The sequence below is a fragment of the Amblyomma americanum genome, chromosome 5 (genome assembly GCF_052857255.1).
Source record: "Amblyomma americanum isolate KBUSLIRL-KWMA chromosome 5, ASM5285725v1, whole genome shotgun sequence".
Taxonomy (NCBI): domain Eukaryota; kingdom Metazoa; phylum Arthropoda; class Arachnida; order Ixodida; family Ixodidae; genus Amblyomma; species Amblyomma americanum.
Genome location: NC_135501.1, coordinates 160,224,057 through 160,246,484, shown reverse-complemented (window position 1 = coordinate 160,246,484; position 22,428 = coordinate 160,224,057). Strand labels below are relative to the sequence as shown.

General features: G+C 46.2%; 1 protein-coding gene across 1 annotated transcript in view; it reads right to left on the bottom strand.

The window, feature by feature from the left end:
* Positions 1 to 20,956, bottom strand: part of LOC144132873 (uncharacterized) — a 48,526-nt gene extending 27,570 nt beyond the window's left edge. Inside the window, exon 1 of the mRNA XM_077665587.1 lies at positions 20,332 to 20,956. Within this exon, the coding sequence (XP_077521713.1) occupies positions 20,332 to 20,389 (58 nt within the window). The 5' untranslated portion in view covers positions 20,390 to 20,956. The remainder of the gene's footprint in view (positions 1 to 20,331) is intronic.
* Between the last annotated feature and the right edge of the window lie 1,472 nt (positions 20,957 to 22,428).

Sequence of the window (22,428 nt, the reverse complement as noted above, 5' to 3'; positions counted from 1 at the left end):
TATGTTTATTTGCAAGAAGAGGCTGCTGAAGGTGTTTTGGTAAAGCCAAATTGGCTTTTCTATTGCTGATTTCGAATGGGGGATCTCTCATCACGAAATTACACCTATTGCTACAGGCCGTGTCAACTGATCAGCGCGAGGCCGCCTTAGGTGAGCGTCTAATGAGTGCTAGAGGCGCGTATCGAGTGAAGAAGGTAACCCTGCTCTGCACGCTGGTCGGTGCTATCATGTGGCGCTGTCCTCAATACGCTGCGCGCGGCACGCACGGGAATCTTGCGAGCGAGTTTTAAATGAGATGCGCAAACACACGTGCACGGGTTTGAAGGTGAGCCGACCTGATTGCGCCGCAGAAATGCGAGAACAAGAGTTAACGAGATTGCAGTGCCAACGCGTGAGTAATAAAGTGAAATTGGAGCACACAGGCAGAGGACGCTCCACGCACGACAAGGAACGCGCACGAACAAGGAAACCAAACGGTTAGAGCCAAGCACGAACAGCCTCAAGCGAGCTTCACGCAGAGTGCGAAGGAGCTGTCGGCGAATAATTGGGTCCCAGAGACTGCGCCGGACAAAGTTTATCATAATAATAATAATTGGTTTTTGGGGAAAGGAAATGGCGCAGTATCTGTCTCATATATCTTAGGACACCTGAACCGCGCCGTAAGGGAAGGGATAAAGGAGGGGGGGGGGAAGAAGAAAGGAAGAAGAGGTGCCGTAGTGGAGGGCTCCGGGATAATTTCGACCACCTGGGGATCTTTAACGTGCACTGACATCGCACAGTACACGGGCGCCTTAGTGTTGTTCCTCCATAAAAACGCAGCCGCCGCTATCGGGTTAGAACCCGGGAACTCCGGATCAGTAGTTCCCGGCTTTGAACCCGACCGCGGCGGCTGCGTAGAGAGAAATCGGGGTCAAACTCTATGAGCAACGATGTGGTTAAGCAGTTCTAGAGCTTATAGTGCCAGCTCTATGAAAAAAAAACACAACAGAAAGCGTTCTGTTGTAACAGATTGTGTTGCAGCACTTTGAAAAAAGAAATGATTGTTGTAACAACACGATTTTGTGTAATATTATGCGGTCACATGCCCAAAAATTACTGACATAAGCATTTATGAGCCGAAAACCGTTTATGAACGCAATTTTTCCTGCAATATAACCTTTCACTGCAACAGTCAATATATCCGCAGATCACCCGACGGCAGTCTTGCATTTTTTTCTACTAGCGTTTTTGTTATCGTCAAAAGCATTCCGGGTTCTAAGGCAATCGTAACTGTTCGACGCAATTGATGGAAACACTTTAAAAGAAAGATTTTGCTTCATAGCAGAAGAATGGGGTAATACCTTCAATATTTCCGCTACAATATCTTGCAAGTTTCTAGTTTACAAATTTTTGCCCGAGAATGTTGGACATGCTTGTGGCTATCGCGTAGCGAGTTCTGTCGAAACAGCAGACGTCTCGATAGTACACGGGCAGCTGCTGTAACGACAGGACGAAGTATAAGTTTGTCGTATTTTGCGACTGGCTCTGTAGTTACTTTAGAGCGGGAGATCTCAGATCAACCATTAGAGAATTAAGTAGGTAAGTTAAATCTCATTTCTTGAGGAACATCATCTCATTACAACTGAGGAACATCAGAAACACTGATCAGAAGGAATTTCTGCAGATATCATATACTTTTTAGAAAAAAAAGCTGGTTTGAATAGACTGCTTTACGATGTAGCTGAAATACTAGTATACAAGCCTGAGGGAAGCATTACTCTCATCTTGGAACCAGTGGTATGGCGTGTGTATATTCCTTCATTTAAAATTGACTGCATTATTGAGAATAAAGGAGAAAAATGTGCAGAAAATAAATAAATGGATACAGCTGAAAAATATTCCTTTACCAACATTAGCCAAATTGATGCTATTGTTCATCCCCAGCGTTGCACACATCCTGGATTGTACAGACATGAGAGCGCCTGTCAGAAGACGCAAGCCCTGATATACAGAATCGATCATTTAGTGAACCGAATCAGGTATGTGGCGTGTTGACAAGGTGCTCCCTTTTGGACGTGCCGCCTTGACCACGACAAAGAGTTGCTTTCATTGTGTAAGTCAAAATGAAGGCTTTCCTCAACTCCTCGTTAAAAAAAAAATAAGAACACGCAAGCGTGTAGACACTTGTCAGGACTCATCAGTGAACAGCAGGCGCTCAAAACTCGTCCGACTTATCTACTGCGGAATTTCTCATGGTCACCTACAGCGTTTACCAAACATTACGGTAACCTTACGTTAAACTCAGGATACAGAATTCACAAAGAACTATGCAAGCTCAAAGCGAATGCGCCCATTTCGTGAAGTAGTGAACGGAATACTGCCATGCCCAACGCGTAGTTACTTTTTTTCCGACTTGACTGCGACGTACATCTTGCCGCAACAGAAGATAACTCTTCGAAAAAGAAGATCCAAAGCCGGTTTTCAATCGTCAAACAAATTCCGCGCAAACAAAGCAGGCAGAGAAAATGGGGTCAGCCGTCAAAAACAACAACGAAACTCCGGGCATCCATGCATTCTCTGCGCGTTCTTGGGCTCGATCCTTCCGCCTCGGTTTATCGAGCTTTCACCGAACGCCGGATTGTTGCATAACGCTCGGCGTTCCTTTGTTTTTTGCTCTTTACTAGGCCTAAATCCTCCTCAAGGCTATGCGTGTCCGAGAGCGAGTGTGGTTATCGATTCGATCGAGTCTGTTACGCGGGCTGTTACGTCCGGACAGAAACGCTAGCGGGGTGTCCACAGTTCTACGAGCGAAGCACGGCTCGCCATCGGGGCTTGGCTCATTAATCAGGACCGGAACCTTGAAACCCCGTCGGAAGCATCGCCTGCAGGGCGGCGCACCCACATTATCTTTACAGCGTAGTTGCAAGCTGCACGAGGGAGCCAAACATGAAACTAGCACGGCCAATTATCGATAAAGCCTCCTGTATGGCAAATGCATCCGGAGTTTTGTGGCTCGAGTTCCTGGCAAACACCCTTTGACTGCCTGCGAGTTGATTCTCTCGTATCCTGACCACTGTAACCTGGCATTGGCTTAGGCGAGCTTCCGATTGGTATTAAAAGCTTTACGATCCAGTGCTCATAGCCTGATGCCCGATAGAGGGCTTGGCTCACACAAACAGCTAGATGAATCTGGTCTGTCTCAACCGAAGTAGTGTTAAGAGATGTTTCATTCCGGTACCCACAGTTTTACAACCTCGTCTGTAAGCTTCGCTTAAACTGCTTCGAGAGTACTTTCACGCGAAATGGGAGCTTAGAAAGGGGAGCACAGGCGCACGCTAATTAGTTGAGGTTGCAGGCACTTCTCGAATCCGACAATGATAAAGGAAAGCTCTCGACTGTTCAAACGAAAGCTCTTGAAAGGTACTTTGGAGCAGCATTCTCATTCACAGCCATTGTACCACTGCGGTAGGGGGTCTGTGGATGTTAGCAGTGGAACAAAGTCGAATCAACTATTCATAAAGGAAGAGCCAACCACAGGTGTTTCACGGGAGCCTTAAACTACTGTTTGTCTAATCTGCTGGAGCACAGTTTTCAGCAATGTTTAAATATCGGTATATCATGTCGCCATTCTCAGTGAAGGCATTTATATCCTGTAGTTCACCTCAGTACCTGTTTTCTTCAGCTCTGCACATGTAGCTGCTCCTCTGTGTCTGCTTGGTACAAGAAGAAGGAAGAAACGAAGTATCTTCTACGCCTAACACATAACCCGACTCCATGCCTGTGGGATCAGTCGCACTGGTATACTTGTTTACGCAGTAGAGCAAAACGAACTATTATGCGCGCAAATTTAAGTGGACTAATTTCGGCTTCTTTGTGAAAGCCTACATACCGGACTTCTATGTTCAGCACTAGATTCTATCGGAGCTTAACGTTGTCTTCTGTACCGCTATATTCTATCGGAGACAAAAGTAGCCTTAAGCAGTCAGACGGCAAGAACGACAGTTTCCTGGCGAATAAAAATTGAAGAGTTTGCATCGCATTTTGCCTTGGGGGCCTCAAAAATGATGCCCTAGGGGATGTTTATCAACTGTTCATGAAAGGAACCAGCGAAAATATTTAAGCCAAATAACACCTCAAGTATATTTCCCTCTGTATTCGAAGCGTGCTCGGGGTTCTGGCTGCATTAAAAGATTATGGCTGTTGAAAGCACGTCATTAGTGACGTGGGCATGATGCTCTAGGGACTGTGATTCGCCTGAAACTTCATTTGAGGCTTTTATCAAGGAAAGTGATCCAAATGACGCCTTACGCACAAAGACGTACGCAGAAAACAAGACAGCTACAATGCACCTAATACAGCACCATGTAACAATCCTTTCATGCAGTATCGTTAGGGAGGACTCCACACAGTATTTGAACCTTGCAAATGCCGCTCGGGCCACAATATCCTGTGGTTTTCCTCAGGATGCATCTCTTCTTCGTGTGCAGTCCTATACACAAAGATGGAACCTCCTCACGAAGTAGAGCAACCTAAAAACCTTTATGACTGTGTATGATGCCATTTGATATTGTTCATTCGTCATTACCATGCTCACTCGCGTCGTGTGTGGGCAATGCCTTTTTGCACCTAAACTTTGCAAACTACCGGTCCTTCAATGTCCGTCATCTCGGCTGAACCCTTCAGACGGAAGAAAATTTGCATTGTGCATGCAGAAAGCCCGTTGTCATATCCGACATAAAAGGGCCTCTCGCGGAACACAGAGGCCAGAAGTGACCAAGAAACAGAAAAAGAGGCAAAATTGCATACAAATGAGGTTTACACGTTCCACAAACGCAACTTTTGATGAATGTCGGGCCGTCAAAACTCGGACCACACACCAGAAGGAACAGGACATGGCATCCACAACGACAGCTTGAAAGACCTACCGGAATGGCCAGTTCTCTTTTTCTCGTTTATACTTTAAACGCGGACCTCGACGGCGGCGATAGTTATTTTTTCGTGCTTGCTTCTTATTCAAGATCGCATTTCATATCGACGCTTCACACGCTTCTTTCTCGACGTGAAGCTGTCCCACATATCAGCCACGTATGATGGCAGCGGCGCAGGAGTTCTGAAAGCTCAATCATTTCTCGGAGCGCAGAGGAAAACTGGGAGTTTGCAAGCGGATCGCGCAACTCGATTGAGGCCTTGGTCGAAGATCTGCAGTTTGACGTCTCCATTGGCTAACCGCTTAAGATCCCGCACGTCAGCGACTATCCGATGTTTCATTTCTTTTTGACTCGCCTGTCTGTCTACCTATACGCTAATGGTATTGGCATCCTTTGTCTTGAGCGACTTCCAGTTCTTGTTCTCAATATCTCCGTGGCTGGAATGGCTTTTTTTTTTCTCGAGCATCCGCATCCTTAGGCAACGACGTGTGCGAAACGCTTGCCTTTCTCAAATACCAGCGACGCATCCGCTTCAAAGCGCTTCCCTTCTATTCGTGCGTGGATTTAGCTTTCGTTGCAAAGCGTGCCTCCGCTGCGGGGATGAATCACGCTCCGGCCATTACGAAGCCGGGTCGAGTACCGTGTTTGCCGTTCTTGTTCTCGGCCACGTCATGCGCGCGTGTGCGGTCGCTCGGTTTGCGTGAGGAGACCATCTTGGCTGCCCCAGCTTAACCTTCTTCTCCAAGAGTGGCCTGACTCTTGTGTAAGTCACCGTAGCCAAACAAAGAAAAAAAATGTAGGCGAACCGTAGTGTGTTTATGAGAGGCACGGACGCTTCTGGTATCAACACCTATTCACGTTTGCAAAAAAAAGGAATAGATATAATTTAAAATTTAATGATGCAATTAGAAAAAAATCAGTATCTTAGTTCCAGTAAACACAACTATACAGGGCTTGTGTTTTCTCTACGTATTTGAGACATGCCCAACTTTCTTGGAAAAAAATTTTGAATATTATAAAATTGTATGGTGCTGTTACGGAAACATTGAAGTTAATGGTTCATTCTTCCATGTGCAGCAAAACCTTTCTTGTAAAGTTTTTCTGTCGCTCGCATCGAGCAGTTAAGACTGCCATAGAAAATGAATGGCCAACGTTTTTGACGATATTAAAAACGCCAATGGCAAAAAAATGAAAGCCTGCCTTGTGCAGATCTGCCGATATATTGATTTGTGCAGTGGAATCTTACTATAGATGAAAAAAAAATGCGTTCATAAACAATCTCTATTTGAAAAATGCGCTCGTCCAGAATTTCTGGCTATGCCACGGCGATTTTGCTCTTCCTTGATGAATGCTTGTTAATAATTCCGTGTGCGCTTATACTTCTACGTCTTTGAATGTAACAACTTATAAACATCTGCGTGGACACACAGTTAATTTTGCGAGTGGCGTTAGGCAAACTGGATTACAGCTAGTAGAGTGTAGAAAAGTTAACTAGAAGCTCATACGTCGAAGGCGTTAGGGAAAAGCAAATCCCTTCGCACAGATACACAAAAAGAACAAGCACGCAGATGAAGAAGGCATTGACCTGCTCACCTTAGCGCCAAAATGTGAACGAAAACAGAGGGTCGAAAGTTGAGTCTCGCCACAACCGAACAAATAAATCCCACACTGAAAATTGGCCAAGGTCTCATCGCATGCGTATCGTGTCTTGAAAGCAAAGTAGGCTTAATGTCTTCCTAATGACCCCTGCATTGCAATGCATCTCAAAGAAGGCTTTGAAAGATGACGGGTAAAAACGCAAACAAGGACGCGCGATGGAATGGAGAAAGGGAACTACAAGGACTTCTTGAGGTGAGGATCAAGTACAGTATGCCCGCCATCGGACAACTCGGATCTCAAGATCCTTTGTATGGACAAGGGTTTGGGTGTTCAATGCGGTTCTTGCCCAATATTTGCATCAATTGCCAGACTGGCGCCGACGTCTAGCTAAAGCGCAGCTCAGACCCACACGCCATGACCGAAGTCTCACTAATGGGCAGGCATGCGTCACGGTTTTGCTGTTCCCGCGGTGGCCGACACGATAGCGGCACGGCGCTAATGTTTACGACTGCACTATGGCTGAAGATCCTTCTTCCGAGCGTGACCTCCGACATTTGCGGCACCCTCGCTGACCTTTGACACGGAACTTCCTCAAAATCCCTGCTTATCATAACCATCTGGCTGCGCAGAATTGTCCTTGCTTCTTTTCGTGGCGCCTCCGCTGCTGTACGAAGGAGAACTGGTGCTACGATAGATGACGCTGCTAAAAATAGAAGCAAAGCGTCTGGCTCGCAAGTATGCATCTCATCTTGTTGGGAGCTAGCATGCGTCACTTTTATCTGCTCTAAGACTATGATTTGCATAATTCACCCAAACTTTTCACCTCTACAAGCTTTAATTTTATTCTGAAAGTCTTGCTATATGTTTTTATTTGCAATTATATATACCATAATTTTTTACCTCAAAAAAAGAAATTCAGTATTTTATGCACTGATTTCGAGGCTGATATGTAATATGGTAAATGCGTCAACAGTTTTCAGTGCCTTACGAATTTGCAAACAATCATACAGTGGATCAAGTAAGTGGCCCAATATTAAATTGCATGTACGTGCCGTTTTATTTGGAAATAAATAATAATCAATGAGTTAATTCTAACTTGCCTCACCCGCACACGTTTGAATTATATCAATATAAGAACCAAAGTAGCTGGTGCGTAGCTTCGGGGCATGAGTGTGCTGGCGTCCAAGGTGTCGACAATTGTACGCAATAGTTTGTTTGCGCACTGATGCGGGATTAACGAGCTCCGAAATTATCGCGCATAGCTTCTAATATGCACAAGCGTGCCGTCAGTTAGTTTCTGTACAACATTGGATGCTTTATGATGCGGAACACTGTAAGGCAGGATGCAGCTGACATTTTTCTGAAGCTAAGATACACAAAAATTGGCCACACGATTCATTAATGCTAAAAGTCTGTGTACTGGTGCAGTCACACCTTAAATTGCCGGGCTTCATTGAAAAGTGTCAACCTCATTCGCGTCCTTTAGTACTGTCTTTATCTGCCCTCTATTCAAGCATTTTTGCAGAGTTATTTTCCTTTACGGATTCGTAGAGTTTAGGGACGCCAACCAAACATATATCCGGTTAACCTACCTGATTTTCCTCTCTCTGGGCTCACTCCCTGTACCAGTATTACTCAGTTGCAATCACGTCATACCGAAAGCACGCACCTTTGCTTCCAGTGCGTCCGCCAACAGAAGCGTCATCACTTGATCAGCTCGCTATACCTAGTAAGCAAGACACCACGTGTTTCACCTTTGCAGCATAGCGCTGGAAACAGCGGTGCACGTTTTCATTTTTGCTACACGCTGACTCGCACAGAGAAGCACGCGTACAGCAACCGTGTGAAGGGCCCCGGCGGCGGAGCGCTGCCATCGCTGGCCGGCTTGACCTTTTTTGTGCCCCAGTGCCATCGCGAGGTGGGGTAATCCCCGGTGGCCTGCTTTTCCGCACGTGCGGCTTTCATAGCCCGTAATAGATCACCTACTGTCGGATAGCGAGTCGGAAGTCTTTGCGCCTGCATGAGAGCATTTTGAACCGACACTAGAAGCAGTGCTACTTATGGCAGCTATTACATAATTGCTTGAAATTGTGATGTTCCTTTCAGAGAGGGACTTCGCGCCTAGCGACTTTCCTATGATCTGGAATAGAGCAAAGGTCCTCGCCCCGATGTATGTCGTAACAAAAAAAAACTTCCGCGTGTACCTACTGTCCAAAAGGATTGCCGTCTTGTGGTCCTGATGTATGTGTATGTGAAACATATGGACCTAGGACATACGTGCATCAGGCCAGTGGGGCTGACGCATGTGGCCCTGAAGAAAGAAGACTTGAGCCAAGAGCCATGTGGACCGTGATGTGGATGTTCTCTAGAAAGTGTGCACCCGTGTCGACAATCACACATTGCACCAGAAAGTGGAGTGCGGCATAGATATATTTACAACTCGTTCGCCAAGGGAACATGTGAAAAGACTGCGGGTTTTCTGAGCCATAGCTTTGTGAGGTGCGCTATATTCATTTGCCATCTCCGTCAGGGTGGTTCTACTAGTAGCACGTTGTCTTCAAGGAAAAAAGCGAATAAAAGGCCCTTTTATTGTCATTCGATTGCCACTCATAAAATTAGGTAGGAGCTCCTCTAAGCTCAGCTGCTGACGAATTGGAGTTCGTTCGTGAAGACGTTCTTGTTCCGACCAGGACGTGGGCCCCATAGGCGCTGATGGGGAATCAGGGCTGTCGTTGATGGTATTGTTGGAGCTTTGTTTAAAAACGGTGGCCGGTTCGTCAGAATCGGATTCAAGACAAGGTGTTCATAGAAATAATTAAGGGGCCAGCTACCGATAAGCACGCCAAAACTGTCGCACAGTGCTGAAAATTCTATACTCCGCTAAGAAAGTTAGCGCTTCGACGCGGTCAGCCGCTGCCGACGGTGGCATGCACTCTTCCAAGCCAGTGAATTTGTCCTGGTGCCTCCACCCAGGATCCGCGATAGTAGAGCACTTTCAACGGAATTGCTTAATTCATGGTGAGGTCCCTTTTTTTGGAAGTGTAGGAGTTAGTTTATATCGGAGCATAAGATGCCACAGGCTCTTTCAGAAGTAATCACCTGTATTTGTGGGCATCAGGAAAGAATAATTTTTTTTGGAGGGGGCAAGGGGGGAGGGGGGAATTCAGATGCAGGAGGTCAAAATTTTCGCGTTTCCTGTTACATCTATTACGCGAGCTTCGACATTTGACGGTTTGCTCAGTTGTGATTGTCTGTAAGTGCGCCGAGCCTCGAATACATTTGTGAGAACCTAGTGCAGAGTCAACACAAAGTCAACAAGACGCTGTGATGAATCGGGAAATTTTTCTGCAGAGAGGCTCTAACGAGGTATGCGTTTTAACAGCGGCAGTTGTCCAGACTAAGTTTCCCAAAAACAAGAAATATTAACTTTATAGATGCATTTTCCGAATGCAAAAGTTCGGTGCTGCCAAAATCGTCGTAAGTAGGAAGTGCACAACTACAGACAAAACTGCGTGAGGAGGGATTGTGAGAGAGATAAAGAATACAGTGTTGGCAGATGACGCGGACATATTGCAAACCAAAAGTGAAACTGGAAACTGGAACTGGTTCTAGCACATCGGGCTTTGCGGGAGGGAAGATGAAGAGACACTAGGAAGTCGCGTTGAAGACCCATTACAAAATATTTACACATGTTTCCGGCGGCACTAGGCTAATCCAGAAATCTACAAAAGGCATGTCATGGAAGTAGCTGGCCGAATTCAATTTATATGAGATCACAAGTCCGGGTCAGTGCCGAAAGGAAAAAGGACACGTGCAGCGTCCGCTTAAAAAGTTTCGCCTGTCGTGCAACAGAGTAGCAGCTAGCCCCACATGACTTTTTGACCCGACAACATCGGTCAAGTGCCTCCGTGGCTGCCAAAGTGGCTACGGTCCTTGCTCTGCGCCCTCAACAGCTTCCCGCTTCCTCTCTCTCTTTAGAATTCCGCCAGGCGGCAGCACAACAAGCGAGCACGGCCGGTCGCTTACCTCATGAGCGAAAGGGAAAGTCGATGGCCTTGTCGCCTCGTATACGCGCGACACTCGCGTCTCGGCTTCTTTTTCTTCTTCGCTCTCGTATCTCTGGCGGTAAGTCTTCTAGCCCGTCTAGCTGGCCTGTCCTTCGTCTCTGCCTCGTCTGCCTCTCATTTCCTGGGGGCGTCTTGCCGGTACATCTCGCGGTGTGCCACTTTATGCTGCTTGTGCGTACTCTACCGCCATAGCCAGGCTAATAGTTTTCTCTGTTTGTTCTACTTCAATGTCTGAGTTGCATTTCAGCAGCTATAAAACGCAGCTAGCCGGGTGCGGCATGTCAAGTACATAAAATAACTGTTTCTGTATCAGGAATGTCGCACTTTCATAAGTCGTCGATGTATAGTAATTGGTTTTTGGGGAAAGGAAATGGCGCAGTATCTGTCTCATATATCTTTGGACACCTGAACTGCGCCGTAAGGGAAGGGACAAGGGAGGGAGTGAAAGAAGAAAGGAAGAAGGAGGTGCCGTAGTGGAGGGCTGCGGAATAATTTCGACCACCTGGGGATCTTTAACGTGCACTGACATCGCACAGCACACGGGTGCCTTAGCGTTTCGCCTCCATAAAATCACAGCCGCCGCGGTCGGGTTCGAACCCGGGTCGTCGTCGATGTATCTTTTTCGTATTTCTACTCCCCCCCCCCCCCCCCCCCCCCTCCACATCTTCCTGCATTACTCCGCTCCTTCATCACCTTCTTTAGGTTGAGACAAATTCTTATGGGGTGATCCTACCCTTACACTTTGCCTGCTGGGTGTTTAGAATGAAGTCTTTCTAACAAACTATTAATTTTCGAAAACCTTCACTGAAAGGAATTTTTGAGCCAGGTAGACACGTACTTTGTCGTCGATTATTGTGTTCATGAAACGGATTTCGCTGCATGCTTCGGTGATAATTTCAGGGCAAATATTGCCATAGTAAAGGGACATTGGCGCGTTACCGCCGCAAAATTGGCACTTGTGTTTTTTTTCTTGGGTCCGTTGCGCACTGATTATCCTGTCGACATTACACCAATGAGCCGAACTTTGGAACTTCAAATACAAGTGGTAGAAAATGCTGCGCTCGACTACAAAACTGCCGAAGTAATAAGAGTTCGAATTATTGGCAAACAAAACAAAGGGTTTCCTCCACTCATCGATTTTACCCCCAATGATAACAAATATTGGTAACAGTTCTGGAGCGCGATTAATCTAAAACGCTCTCAACTATTTGAGCTTTGCGATCACCACAACCTTCCGAATTCGTATGATAAAACAGCTGAAAATCTTAATTGTAGTTTCTGCTGAGCATTTACTACATATAACCTGGGAGCAGTTTACCAGATTCTCCCCGTAGTGATCGGCAGATATAACCAATATTACTTTTAATGCTACCTGTATGGTGACAATAACTGATCAGACATGGATGATGTCAGCTATAACAACGAAAACACACAAAAGACGTAGTGAGCGTGATTTCATGCTATTATTTTCAGCAGCCCATGTCATCAGGAGTAGTGCTCTAAGTGTGGAAAATACGCATTGTTGTTCCGGTTCAGGAAAAAAGGTCCTCCGCTTTATGTTATAGTTATCGTCTCATTCCTTTCAGAAGCGTTTCTTCGAACCTAATATAATAAGTTCTCTATTCTCTTATTAAAAATCCAGATATCTGCAAATATCTTTCATCTAAACAACACGGCGTTCCTAAAAGGCTATCATGTGACACTCAGGAACGCCATAGCTAGCATTGTATGAGTAGACACATCTGTAACCGTTTGTTAACACCTGCCCCGTTCCATTTTGTTCTCGTTGCTTTTCCTGGTACGCCTGTACCCACTCCCCTCTCTTATGCCATTGGCCCTTGTGGTGCATAAATAAATAAATAAATAAATAAATAAATAAATAAATAAATAAATAAATAAATAAATAAATGGCTTTATTTGTTAAAGGCTTCAGTCGAAATATTTATTTAAACACACTAGTCGAGGCTGTCTGATTTTGAAACAATTTTTTGTAAAGTTCCTCATCAACGACTTCTAGTGAAAATTTCAAGACTGAACCTTAACGGACCTGTCTTGGAATGAAAGTGCTATTTCCTTACTAACCGGCTACAATTTCTATACCCTAATAGTTAGAGGTCAAGTTGCTTTTCAGTAAACTCCGGTGTCCATGATGAAACCGTACACCGATGCTTACTCTTTATTATCTACATTAACCACCTCTCTAACATTATTTGTTCTCAAAACCGCCTATTCGCAGACGATTGAATATGCGGCCACATCAAATACAATTCGGAGCCTCGCCTAGATCAAGACGACCATCAGCGTTTTGAAGCCTCCTGCATAAATAGTTAATGCCTTAGAACGGTAAAAAAACCTCAATAATCTCTTTTCGTTATCGGCAACACTAGCGATCTTCAAGATATACCTTATGAGCCTCTGATATATATTCTGCTAATTCATATAAATACTTCGGAGTCACCCTTTCTAATACACTCAAGTGGTTATCAGCACACGCCATGAACTTTACTAAAGAAGCCAATCGCGTTCTTGGTTACCTCCATCGATTCTTATGCGACTCGCCTTTTCTCGATAAAAACTTCAACTCGCCTTACATTTCTGGGGCCAAATTTCAATACGGATGCTCAGTTTGGAACCGTCGTCAATATAACATTTCAGCTCCTCTCTAACACCTTCGAACAGATTAAAAATCGTGCAGCCATATCTATTTCTTTGGGACCAGTTTTATTATTCCAGGCTCACCACGATTAAATCCCAGGATAACACTGCTCATCTCATATCGAGATGTGCCATCTTTAGGCCCTGCCTTAATGACAAATTTTGATTATGCACCAATCGATATTCCAGTCACTTTACGTGCTCATCGCCTATAAAGCCGCAGCAGCCATCCTAAAGCCGTATAACCTGCTCTAGCACAGACTACCTCGCATTTCGGTTCATTCTTTGTAGAAACTGCTCGTGTCTCGAGCAGTTTGCCCTCTGACGCAGTGTACCTCTGCGATCCACTTCAGTTCTGGGCTGCTATCGAATCTCATTTCGCTTTAATGTTCGGCCAATCCTTATAGAATGCTGATTTTCTCGGGCATTTGATGTTTAATTAAGACAAACACAATAAATACATAAACATATCGATAAAAAGTGGCAACGTACTATGGTGTGACGCAGCTGACCAGCAATAACACTCGCGAGATTTTCGAAGCAAAGGACGCGTGGCGTCTCTTACAAGAAACACTGAAATTAAAGTTTGTTTGGGTTGGTTTGGTTTCTTTTATGGAGGTTTAACGTCCCAAAGTGACTATGGCTATGATGGACGCCGTAGTGAAGGGCTCCGGAAATGTCGACCACCTGGGGTTCTTTAACGTGCACTGACATCGCACAGTACACGGACCTCTAGAATTTCGCCTCCATCGAAATTCGACCGCCGCGGCCGGGATCGAACCCGCGTCTTTCGGGTCAGCAGCCGAGCGCAATAACCACTAAGCCACCGCTGCGGCCGTAAACTAAAATTTTTGTTTGATTTCTAGTTGCTTTTATTCTCTCTATGAGCAGCCCGCCAATGGAAGCGGTAACCCGCGTTACTGCTCTTGTGTGACGGTGCACGGTACGACGCCTTTAGAGTCAGGAAATGCCTGCTTTGACGCCGCAACGACCCGTGCAGGCCAGTTCTGGGAGGACTGTGCTCCAGTAATGCACGAGTGGAATTCAATGGCGTCTCTAGTTGCGCAATTATTACCTTCCGGGACCGAACATTTCCTCGCTTGAGGGTTTTCCGGAAACGTTTATCGTGGCGTTGCGATAGGGCATGGTACATGGCGCCCGGAGCGAGGAGCATAAGCCAGCCTCACGCACGATGTACATAGAACACGTGCATTCGCGGGCGCTGAGTGTTTTAGACCACTTATCTCCAGCAATGGCGATAATATTGTGACCCCCGTGCACAATTGTGCCCAGTTAGAGAGTAGAGTGCTTTAACCAGCTACTGTCCTAAAGAAAAATGTACAACGATCGGGTTCACGCGATAAAATTTTTCGGTTACGTCTATAATAGACCACTAGTGTTGATTGCAATACAGGAACATGCATGCATGGTCATGCTTCCAAGATGAAAAGTCAAGTGTATTGTGCAACCACAGAGAATTTTTTTTTCCCGGGAAACTACGCCAGCAAACCTTTGTGCAGACTGTGTATGCTCCTCTGGTATAAAACTAAAGGCCAATGTCACATGTCACAGCCAAGCTTGACCATGCTTGCTCATCGCTGAAGTGATGTAAGGGGTCCTGTATTTATTTTCACGTGAAAAGCAGCGTGTGGGACAGCCTTTAGGGGATTCTCTGGGTGGTTTTTTTTGTCATCACCGTTAATCGTAAAAGTACTCATTCGTTTCTTCAAAGGCCAATAAACGTTTTCATCGAAAATGGTTTTGTACTTCTTTTCGCTTTCTTCCCAGGAACTTTCTTTAATTGTGTGTTATTTGCTCCCCGTGCCGTCCAAGATCACTCCAGCAAGACCTCCACGGGGAGAAATCATAGGAACAGGTTACTTGGGTCGGTGACACTAATCGCCTGAAGCACCTAATGGAGCGAAATTAGGGACATCGATCACAAAACGCCTAAACCTTATCTACATTCCATTCTGCCGATTTAATGACCCTGATTCAGCCTTGGATTAGTTTCTCGATTCTTACTTTGCGCTAGTGTACAAAAGGCGTAGTTTGATTTTAAAGTAGGCACCTCTTTGAAAAGGGGGGTTTGCAAGACCACAATAGTGACACGCACAAATTTAAGCCATGTTCGGCTCCCCATAAGTCTAGTTTCAAAACAGGAGCAGGATTAAAACGTTACGCTTCAAGCGTGTTTACGAAATCGCTGAGTACTTCATTTCCGGCTCCGAATGAATATGTGTGGGCGGAAAAAAATAAACTCGAAAGCACGCCCCGAAGACTGGGTATTATCGAACTCCTTGTCCATCCCACAGGAATCTCGGCTGGAGGTCCAACGACACTGTTGAGAGAACGGTGAGTGGAAGGACAATTTGTTTTCTCACGCGCTACTGCGTAAGCGTCAACTTCCGACGTGACATGTCCGGCGCTGACCTGCCCCCCTCATTCCCCCTCATCATACTTTCAGCAGGACCCTTTTCCTGGCTCGGTTAATAGCGCATGCAAGCGCCTTGCGATGAGGTTCCGTGCGTTCCCGGAACGGGCTCCCCTGCTCGCCCTAAGTGACCCGAAGCAAGCGGAGCGCGGCGAACAGTCGGTCACGCGCCCATCACAAAATCCTCTGGGGGCCTCCAGGAACCAGGAGGCCTCTGGGGGCTTCAACACTGCACACGTGCGCCTTTCGCGCCGGCACCTGCTCGCGAACAGCTGCGAGCCCTACTATATTTGTGCCCCCTCGAAAGATCAACACTCCCACCTGCTTGCAGTGCTCTTTGCACCGATCAAACGCCAGGCATTCATCCCGCTTTGCATCAAAAGCGAGCCGAAGTGTCAGGGAATGCACAGTCCGGAACTGACTGCTTACACATCCACCTATTAAGTCTGAGGCCCGTGGAAAATCGCTTCACTAACATTTACGAAGGCGCGAAGAGACCTTAGAAGGCAGCGAAGGCTCACGGTGTCCACTCTTGTCGTCGCTTAGCGTTGCGAAATATTTGTTCGTACGAGCGTGAGTTAGCTAAGAGCTGTTTGCCATGCGCCATTTGTGACTGTAAATACCTTGCGTTTGTACAGAAGTTGCCCGTGTAGACACTCTAGCACTAGAAGAACCGACGTTTTATAAAGTGCGCGGCTTCCCCTGATAATCGTGTCAGCCAGCCACTGCTATCTTTCGAACCAGCCAGGCGTGTCATCCGTACTTCCTGTTCTACAGGGTGGCGAAAAAGTCGCCACGCACATGATAACCCCCCCCCCCCCCCCTAAAATTCATAACCATGCCCTGATTAACAGGTGAATAACAAGCATCAACACTGAACTACACATCGTGTTTCCAGGAGACCAATGAGCACCGCCGTAATAAATCGCTGTTTATTATCCTGTTTATTGGGAGGAGGGAAGAGGCGAGGCAGAGACGAGGGGCGCGCGAGAATACGCAGGGTTTCACACATAACTCTACAGGTGAGAAATAGGCAGTATCGAATACAAGCATTTTTAAGGATAACTGTTTATGTTGAACAAGGTTATTGGTTTTGCGAATGATGATGTCCAGGATCCAATGTTGCTTGCTGCGTAAGCTGTCTTCTACTTCGAATTGAATGTAACCAGCCTTTTATAGAGGGCCAAGAAAGGTCAAAATATGTACGTTGACGCATACACTCATTAAGGAATCGAGAAAAACGGCCGGCTGGACAATTTGGCGCTGTGAAATTCTTGTCGAGATGAAAGTCTAATCTGTCTCCAGTGGTTGTTTGTTTAGCTCGGGACCTCGGAGGGCACCAGATCCTAAGCTTCTAACACTTCTTTTTTGCTTCAACGATACAAAATGAGCGCTGTACAGAGGGAAAAGTATGTCCCAAATCTCCATTCCTAAGCCACCGCGATGGCTGCTGACCCGAAAGACGCGGGGTTGACCGCGGCCGCTGCGGTCCAGTTTCGATGGAGACGAAATCCTAGAGACCCGTGTACTGTGCGAGGTCAGTGCATGTTAAAGAACCCCAGATGATGTAAATTTCTGAAGCCCTTCACTACGGCGTCGCTCATAGGCTGAGTCGCTTTGGGACGTTAAACCCACATATACCATAAACCAAATATCCATTCCTTCGCCTCGGTATTACGAAAAATAAAAAAAACCTGCAGTGCACGCCATTCTTAAGTGGATATAGGACTCCCTTAAGAGCTTTGGCGCGCAGAAAATTTTTAGTTAACTGTTGCCAACATGTCTTTGGCGTACTACGTTCTCTGGCATGCGCTTCTGAGTTTCTGTTATTAAAATGCAGCACTTCGTTAATTACCTTGCCTCCATTAACGGATTGTGTGACATGAGGCGGTGTTTCCGCCCACCGCAAAATGAAACAGAAGCAAACATATTTGTTTGCTCAATGATAGATTGCGGAACACATATCGGCCTATCACTCAACTGCTATCAGTGGACACTTCTCAGTGTGGCCGTTTCCAACGAGATTGGTGCGACAACAATGCGATCAAAATTTTTTTACTTGGGGTGAGGCTGTTATATAGTGCACAGGAAGAGTTAAAATAGCGCATAACGCCCCTAAAGCGTAAGTAGCGCTGTGTTTTTTTTTTAGAAACTGCCATCCTATTTATTTAATCGTACGCAATTGATTAGACAATAGGCAAACCCGAAACGAGGTGCCAAGTGGTCGATGGAGCTCAAGTGGTGCTGGTATCTCCGCAACATCATGACACGGCTTCCCTCTTGACATTTATGATTAAAACATGACCAGAATGAGAATAGGCATTGTCGCTTGCTTCCCTGCAGAACTGTTGTTCGCCTGCGGACTACAATAGATTGCTCATTCGACCCACATGGCGTTTTGCTTGCAAAACAGCCAGGCTATGCGGGACTGCTTCCGAAGGAAATGTCGCTCAAACTGGCTTTTGGGGCCAGAAACCGGCCGTTGCTCTCGTTTGCCGTCATTCAGTGCGGGGCGGCCACGGGACATTCAGAGAGCGCGTCGGTTTGTTTCTTTTCCCCTTACAACGCATTGTGAGCAGAGTTCGAAGTGAACCCGGTTTCGACTCAATACATAGTACCGATTGCCAAACAAGTTAATCTACTCGCCGTAGTTGAAGTCAGAGACCGGTTTTTTGGAAACACTTGGAAGGATGCTGTGCGTATGTGTTATCGATTCTGCGTTCATTTATTTCATCTTCTACAGCACAGCGAAAAGTAGACCCGGTAGAAGAGTTTCTTTGAAGGTTTCCATTTCTGTTCTCCACCCGAACGGTACAAATTTTAATAGTGGAAATTCTGGCAGATTCACTCGTGAAGAGAGTTCCATTTATAGTTACATTCAAAGGATCCTTTGACAAAAATAAAACATTACTTAAGCGGCTCTTGCTAAGCAAGGCAAAATTAGAAACTCGTTGCAAAGCCAAGTGTTTGCATTGATTATCATCCATTCTCAAATGAAGGAAGTATGCACCGCGAAAACATTTTATGTTGGCCACGTTTGCAAAGAATCTGTGATAATACAAAGGTGAAACATGCCTTGCATAATATATCTTTGGGGCCCAAAAATTATTAGTTATGAAATATCTGGCCAAGGTAACCTCTAGTGCACTTGTGTCCACTGTACCAGAAGAGAAACTTCTTCCATGTGACAGTACGTACCGTTATAACATTTCACTTAATCCCTGCTTCAGAAGATTTTTAGAAGGTCATCAGCTCACATCTCTTTCACACAGCAGTCTTCGGTTCCTTTACAACATGCATAACCTTATGCAAACTTCATCAGTGGTTTGCACAATAAACATTGAGTTGCTGATTCCGACCGGGCTTATACTCTCTAAAAAGTTGTGTTGATGAGTGAAATACATTATCAGACGCTATGCGAGCGGCTGGAACAAGGCATGTCTTCGAAAGGCGTGAAGAATAAGACAAGATTTCGTCTTAGATGTTTTCAATACATCCTAGTCATTCTTATTGAGGAAAGCAGAAAATGCATCATGCAGACTGCTCCAAAATAAGGCAAGAAAGTGAAAAATATTGGTGCTGGTTTTTTACAATTAACGTCGCCAAGAAACTCATGCTCTATTATCTAACGGCTCCGGGTAAATTTACAACCCCTGGGTTTGTTACACATGCGGTGACATCGCATACACGAGCATTTTTGCATTCCTCCTTAATCAAAATGCGGCCGCCGTGACCAGAAATCTATGCCGCGACCTTGGAATCAGCGGCCGAACGTCAACTGTACTAGAAATTCCACTAGAAAGGCGGGTAGAAATTCAAGATAGGAATATATATATATATATATATATATATATATATATATATATATATATATATATATATATATATATATATATATATATATATATATATATTTATTCCTGAGAAGTTTGCTTCAAATAAAAATTGAAAGCAGCGAAGAATGGGCACAGAACAATTAATGCGAGTACACGCTGTTCGCACGTTGTTTCAGACAGAAGAAACAGGTCAGACATGTACACTGATCTCCTAGTGTACGGATTAAACTCGTAATTACGGGATCTACTTAAGTCAATATTCCATTGATGTTTTGAGGGTAAGCAAAATTTGTGGAGTCGTGACTTCTCCAGTGGCGAGGAGAGAATTGCCTCATCACAGCATTATTTCAAAGTATAGCTCTTTAACACCTCACATTTGTTCTGAGCATCACGCCTAGCGCATGGCAACTCTAGCTTTGTATTAGTTATTTTATCCCTAAAGACAGGGGCTAAATCCCGGCCACGGCGGTCGCATTTAGATGGAGGCGAAATGCGAGCGGCCCGTATAGTGTGCGATGTTAGTGTTCGTTAAAGAATCCCAGGTGGCTTCATAGCCTGAGTCGCATTGGGGCGTTAAATCCCCGTAACACCTTAGTTATTTTATAGGAGGCTGACCCGCCGACTAGTACAGATGTTTCCCTTGACGGTGGTAGAGACCAAGGTTGCCTGTCATGTCTGTGAGCATACATGTTTAAACAGTACGTCTTCTATTAGCTCGTACAAAACAAATCAATGGGAACAGGCTGAAACCATTATCGCTAATATAAGAGAGCATGCAACTTTAAAAAAAAATCACTTCGTCTTGCATTGGGAGAAAGCACAAGGAGACTTACCTTCTAACATGAGCAAGAGCCACAATCCCATACGTGCCCGCAGTAAGCTATAAACCATGCCGTCTGCTGTTCCGGTCAGCGCAAGAAAAGAACTCGACGGGAAATCCGAAGCACAGGCTAATAAAACCAAACGCCGCTGAATGCGACGACGAGAAGCGGCAGGACGGCGAAGACACACTCTGGTCGACCCCTCCCGTTCCCTTCATGACCGCGGGCAGAAACTCTCCGGAGCAAGATCACTCTTCTTCCGCCGTAGGAGCTGCATCATCGCCTCTCTCCTTTTCGTTGCTTCGCAAATCCCTCCACTCCTGCTGAATATGACCCTCACGGATGAAGGCGGGGTGGGGGGGCTGGAGGCTCGCACAGGGAGGTTGGTCGCAACGGTCGAGTGTGGCGGCGGCGACGACGTGCACAGCGGGGTAACCGGTCGCGCACGAGGACAGTTCCCAGCTCCCGCTCTTTTTGCCCGCGCACCGGTGCCGGCGGCAACGCGAGAGCGGCGGTAGTGACCCGTCATTGGCCGCCACCGTTGCCGGTGAAAGTCGGCCCGGCGAGGAGGGAGGGGAAAGCGGTGCCGTTGCTCTCGCTGTAATTTAGGGTCCCTATCCGGCCTGCATGCGTGCGTGTGCGACGCGCGGCATACAACGCGCGTGAGCGTTTGCTGCGGAGGCACAGGCGAGCGAGGGCTGTGAGAAACTTGTTGCCGCGGGGACAGTGCTTTCCGCTTTCCGGTGGCATGCGGGAGTAAGTGGAGTGGCAGTGTTTCTTGGGTTGCGGCGTTGGCTACACGGAAATGCAGCGTTCGAAAAATGTCGTGTAATGGCTCTAGTATCGTCGATGGAATCTAAAAAAAAAATCAAGCGTATTTCCCTCTTCCCTCCTAACGGAGGTAGAGCTGAAGCTGCGGATTTTTAGCTACCGCCTTAAAGGCATCGTTCGGCGCAGGATTGTAAGCAGGCCTTAGTGAAACCATGTCTAAGTAATAAAGTTTGGTTTGGTTTATTGGGGTTTAAGGTCTTAACCGACTCAGGCTATGAGGGACGCCTTAGTGGAGGGCTCCGGAAATTTCGACAACCTAGGGTTCTTTAACGTGCAGTGACATCGCACAGTACACGGGCCTCTAGAATTTCGCCTCCGCCAAAAATCGACCGCCGCGGCTTTGTGTTTAGTTATCGTGACATGATCGTGAAGCTAATGGGACGAAAGCAACTGCAGTTGACGAAGCAAACCACCAATCATGACACGGCCTGTTTCATCCTGTAATCGCCGCTTCCTACCCGTGTACTCCGGCTAAACGATATGGACTATGCTTCGACAATTTTTCGATCTACCACTGCGCAGTTTATCTCCTGATACGGAATTATATCCAACAGATCTGTCTAAGCAGGTCAAACGCGTCACCGTACTTCGCCAACCGCCGACATCTGCACCGGTTCGCCACTGCGGCATGGGTGTGAGGTGCATTTTCTTAGTGACATCATAGGCATGTTCCTGGGGGACCGGCATGTAGTACATCCCCATGGCTCTACGTCACCATCAGCGCAGACCAATTGTCGATTACTTTATGAAATTCAAAAACACCGCCCCTGAGTGGCATTTTGATCAACCACCTGCTGTGAACACGTGCGTGGACAGGACCTTCAAGAACACAAAATTTACAGGAAGTGGGACTAACGGTGACAAGGGATGAGGAGTTCTCCAAGCGGCTGACCGACAGCAATAAAAGCAGGAGGCTTCTTCGGTTCCTGCATGAAACCGCCTTACATGATTTCGTTTGATTAGTATGCTGAGAACCCAAATTAAGTCTCGATTGCAAGTGTGCGAAATAAAAAAAAGAGGGTTACGCCTGATTAGGTTTTGGTATGCTACAGCGCAGACGCCGCTTTCTTCCCGAAGAAGGTACCACCCTTACCTGCCGATACGACGGCCAACAATGCAACACGAAGGGTTGGTTTGGCTGACAGGCGGAAGGTAGGACATAACGGCCTGAGTGCTTTACGAGTGACTGTGCAATGCCCCTTATGAGGCACTTATTGAATGGCGCATCACCAAGAGGGGCTGCGGAAGTACCCTGCCGCACCCGTTAAGCACATGTGA